Raw genomic sequence first — 3743 nt, 5'->3', positions numbered from 1 at the left:
AATTGTGTGCTTTCTTTTACAAGGAGATTGGGGAGAACAAAAATATTCTTCATATGAAAATATGTAATGAAGAGAATCATAATGTTGGTGGAAGCATGGAGAATGATTGATGAAGAGAGGTGCCTTCCCCAGTATCCTCCCCAAAGCCTCATGAAAGCCAGGTGTAATCAAGCTCTTTCTCACCAAAAATCTATTCTTGTAATAACTATGCTCTGGCCTCAGTGCATACACCACATGGAGAAAATTGTAGTGTGGACTTTTACCTCAAATTAGTAGCAACATTCAACTTGGGGTTTTAGAAACCCTTGGGAAATTGTCATATAATTTCCTTGAAAAAATTGGCAGAGAACAGTGGACATCTGGGAGTCAACATCACCATTGACAATGGAAACATAAATATGAGGGTAGAGCCAGTAAACTTTATTTTCAACAGTGACCAATTAGCTGTCCCCAGTACACCAATCATGCCTTTACTTTCTGTCTCTGTCTCTGTCTCTTCAGGATCTAATGAGGTTTGGGGACCTGCACTCTCTGCTCACTGGCTGGGTCCATCCTGCTGCTGACCAAACAGTCCTGTGGCAAAAATATCAGAGGGACTTCAAACGTGCATGTCAGCTGTTTCTCACTGTTGATGCAGGAAATGAAGGATGCATCTCACACAGACAGGTGAGATATGATGGAGAAGCACAGTGTAGTAGAAGGTGTCTTGGAGCAGGTGTGCCCATGACCATGGAGTGCTGCAGCAGAAGGACCCTTGTCTCAGCAGCACCCAGGGCTGAAATAAGAAGAAGCTGTGTACTCCCATTAACTGGTATAGCAGGTGGACGGCAATGTTGCATGTTAGGTGGGCTTTTACCCACTTGGGGGAGCAGAGCCAGACCTTTCAGCAGAACCCTAAATAGTCCGAGAGTCCAGCTCTAGCCCAGAACTGGGGGCAGCGAAATGTGGTTGTTTTAGTCTGTCTGCGCCTTTCTGGGGGATCAGTGTGCAAGGCTACCATGTAGCCTTGCTGTGGTAGGAAACATTCTGGGCTATACAAACAAGCCTTTATCAGCCAGAACACTGGCCAATGAGATGCATATTCACCCCACTTTGGGACAACAAGCTATGACAAATGCATTTACTTCTCCTCTCCTTTCCCCTCAGCCTACAGTAAGCTCTTGCTTTCTTGAGACACAATGGCAGCTAGAGGAGGTAGCCCTGCCCACCATGTGGTGACTCCTGTGTGTGACAGCCTCAGGGACCGTGGTGACATGGTGGACTTTCTGGGGTCAACTGGAAGAAGCAGGTGCACCTTGAGTTAGTGAGAGTGAGTGAGAGTGACACATTCCACACTGCCAGACTTTAGCTTAAATTGAGATGCTACAGCCAAACACCATCATGAGAGATGTCACTGATTGGGAGGACTGAAAAGAGAAGAATGTTCACTGAGCTTTCATACAAGAGTGAATATAGGTTGCCAGCATATGCTCCTAAGTGCATAATCCTGTGAACTATTGTCACTCCCACGGCCCTCACAACCCAGCATGAACTCTGGGGGTGGGTGGTAAATCCTGCATTCACAGTTCATGTCATGATGTTGAGAAGCCCAAAATATCTCTGGTCTCCAGTCTCTTCTACAAACTGCTAGTGCTAAAGTAGATCATCTCTGGCCCCATGTCAATCTGCAGGTCAGTAACTCATCAGTGATACTAACCTGGGATAGAAACAAGATAAGTAAAGCTAATCTTGCACTTAAGGTTGAGAGATCATCAACTATAGATTTGTTTCCATTTTAAAATATTTTGTCACTGCATTTAGAAAACGCAGGTACTCTGGATTTGGACATTGTGGCTAAAGTCCCAGCTAAATGACCTAAGCTCTCTGGATCTCTCTAAGCCTCCGTTCTGCTTCTTTAGAAGAGGCTGTTCGTTATTGTGAAGAGTAATAGAAATAGTTAATGTCAGTGACCAGCACAGAACAAGTATAGGTCCTCAACAAATGATGATGATGATAGCTTGGACCTTAGAATGTGTTACATATTAAAAGAGACGCTCAAAGTGAATATTACTAACATAACTGTTATGTTTACTACAAATAAATAATGTTGTTAAAAACAGTAAAGTGTTTTATAACTAAAAATTTTCAACAATATTGCCTACTGATGATGTTCTATTCAGCATAATAATAATGACCATCACATTACAATTAGACATTGAGAACACATAGAAACATTGGCATCATATGGCAAGTGAGCTACATGCTTTATCTTACTTATTCTCACAAGAACATGAACAAGCAGATCCTGTCATCTTCATTTTACTGAGGGTGAAAGTGAGGTTCATAACATTTAACTACCTTTCCAAAGATAACCCATCTCTCAGGGGTTAGAACTCAGTGTTGAACTAGTAATGAATTCAGGTCCTTCTGATTCAAGAACCAGCTGAGTAAACCACTTTGCTATCTGCCTAGCCACCTTCCAGGATAGGCAAATAACTTAATCATGTGCTCCACTAAAACCTTTGCCCTCCTTTATGTCTTTATTGTGGGTTAAGACCAGCAGGGATGATGCTGTGGAAAGAGATGCCCATGGAAATGGGGAACGGGACCACTGTCCAAGAATTCACCTTGGAGGGGTTTCCTGCCATCCAACACCTGGGAAAGGTCCTCTTCCTGGTGCATCTGCTGGCCTACCTGGCATCCATTACAGGCAATGCTGTCATAGTCACCATCACCTGTGCTGACTCCCGGCTCCAGACACCTATGTACTTTTTCCTCAGCATTTTCTCCTTCTTTGAGTGTTGTTTCATAAGTGCTGTTATTCCTAAGTTGCTGGTCATCTTTCTTTTAGGCCGGCAAACCATTTCCTTTCTTGCCTGTTTCATACAAGCCTTTGTGTATGTATACCTCGGAGCCACAGGTTTCCTCCTCATAACAGTGATGTCTGTGGATCGGTACACGGCCATTTGCAAGCCTCTGCATTACCCAACCATCATGAACCTCAAGACTTGCTTCCTCTTGGTCACTGCCTGCTGTGTTTTGGCCTTCCTTCTCATCACTGGTCTGATAGTAAAGTTTTCCCAGTTATCGTTCTGTGGCCCCAATGTCATCCCCCACTTCTTCTGTGATCTTGGTTCCCTGATTCATCTCTCCTGTTCTAATAGTAGGTCTGTTGAAATGTTGGCCTTTGTCATTGCTTTGTTTATCATTTTGACATCCCTTATCGTAACCGTCATTGCATACAGCAACATAGTAGTCACAATTGTGCGACTCCCATCAGCCAAGGAGCGACAGAAAGCTTTCTCCACCTGCTCCTCTCACTTCATAGTCCTCTCCCTGATATACAGCAGCTGTGTCTTTATATACGTGAAACCAAAGCAAACCAACAGGCTGGACTCCAACAGGGAGGCTGCCCTTGTGCATACGGTGGTGACCCCGCTGTTGAACCCTGTCATCTACACTCTGCGGAATAAGCAGGTCCACCAGGCTCTGAGAGAGACAATGTGCAGAATGAAAATATCAAGACAAAAATAAAATCACATGGACTTGGAGTGGAATGGTTCAGAAAAACATTTGTCTTCATTCTGGCCAATGTAGCAGTCCACAGGGTCCTAGTATAGAATTCTGGCAACCACACTTGATTTCATTTTCCCGAGCAAAATGGAAATCTGTTAAATTACAACAAAGTTAAAAACATTGTTGAGCTCACACCCCTGTTTATTACAGCATTATTTATAATAGCCAAGGTATGGGAGCAACCCAAG

At 43.7% G+C, this 3743-nt stretch overlaps 1 protein-coding gene across 1 annotated transcript; it reads left to right on the top strand.

The window, feature by feature from the left end:
• The first annotated feature begins 2519 nt into the window (after nucleotides 1–2519).
• On the top strand, nucleotides 2520–3513 carry LOC123577301 (olfactory receptor 6C75-like). The gene has a single exon (XM_045439391.1). It carries the CDS (start codon nucleotides 2545–2547, stop codon nucleotides 3511–3513), a length of 969 nt encoding a protein of 322 aa, XP_045295347.1. The 5' UTR covers nucleotides 2520–2544.
• The last annotated feature ends 230 nt before the right edge of the window (nucleotides 3514–3743 follow it).

The sequence above is a fragment of the Leopardus geoffroyi genome, chromosome D2, assembly GCF_018350155.1.
Source record: "Leopardus geoffroyi isolate Oge1 chromosome D2, O.geoffroyi_Oge1_pat1.0, whole genome shotgun sequence".
In the NCBI taxonomy this organism is placed as follows: Eukaryota; Metazoa; Chordata; class Mammalia; order Carnivora; family Felidae; genus Leopardus; species Leopardus geoffroyi.
Note: the sequence above shows the minus strand (reverse complement) of the source record. Positions and strands in the feature narration are given on the sequence as shown.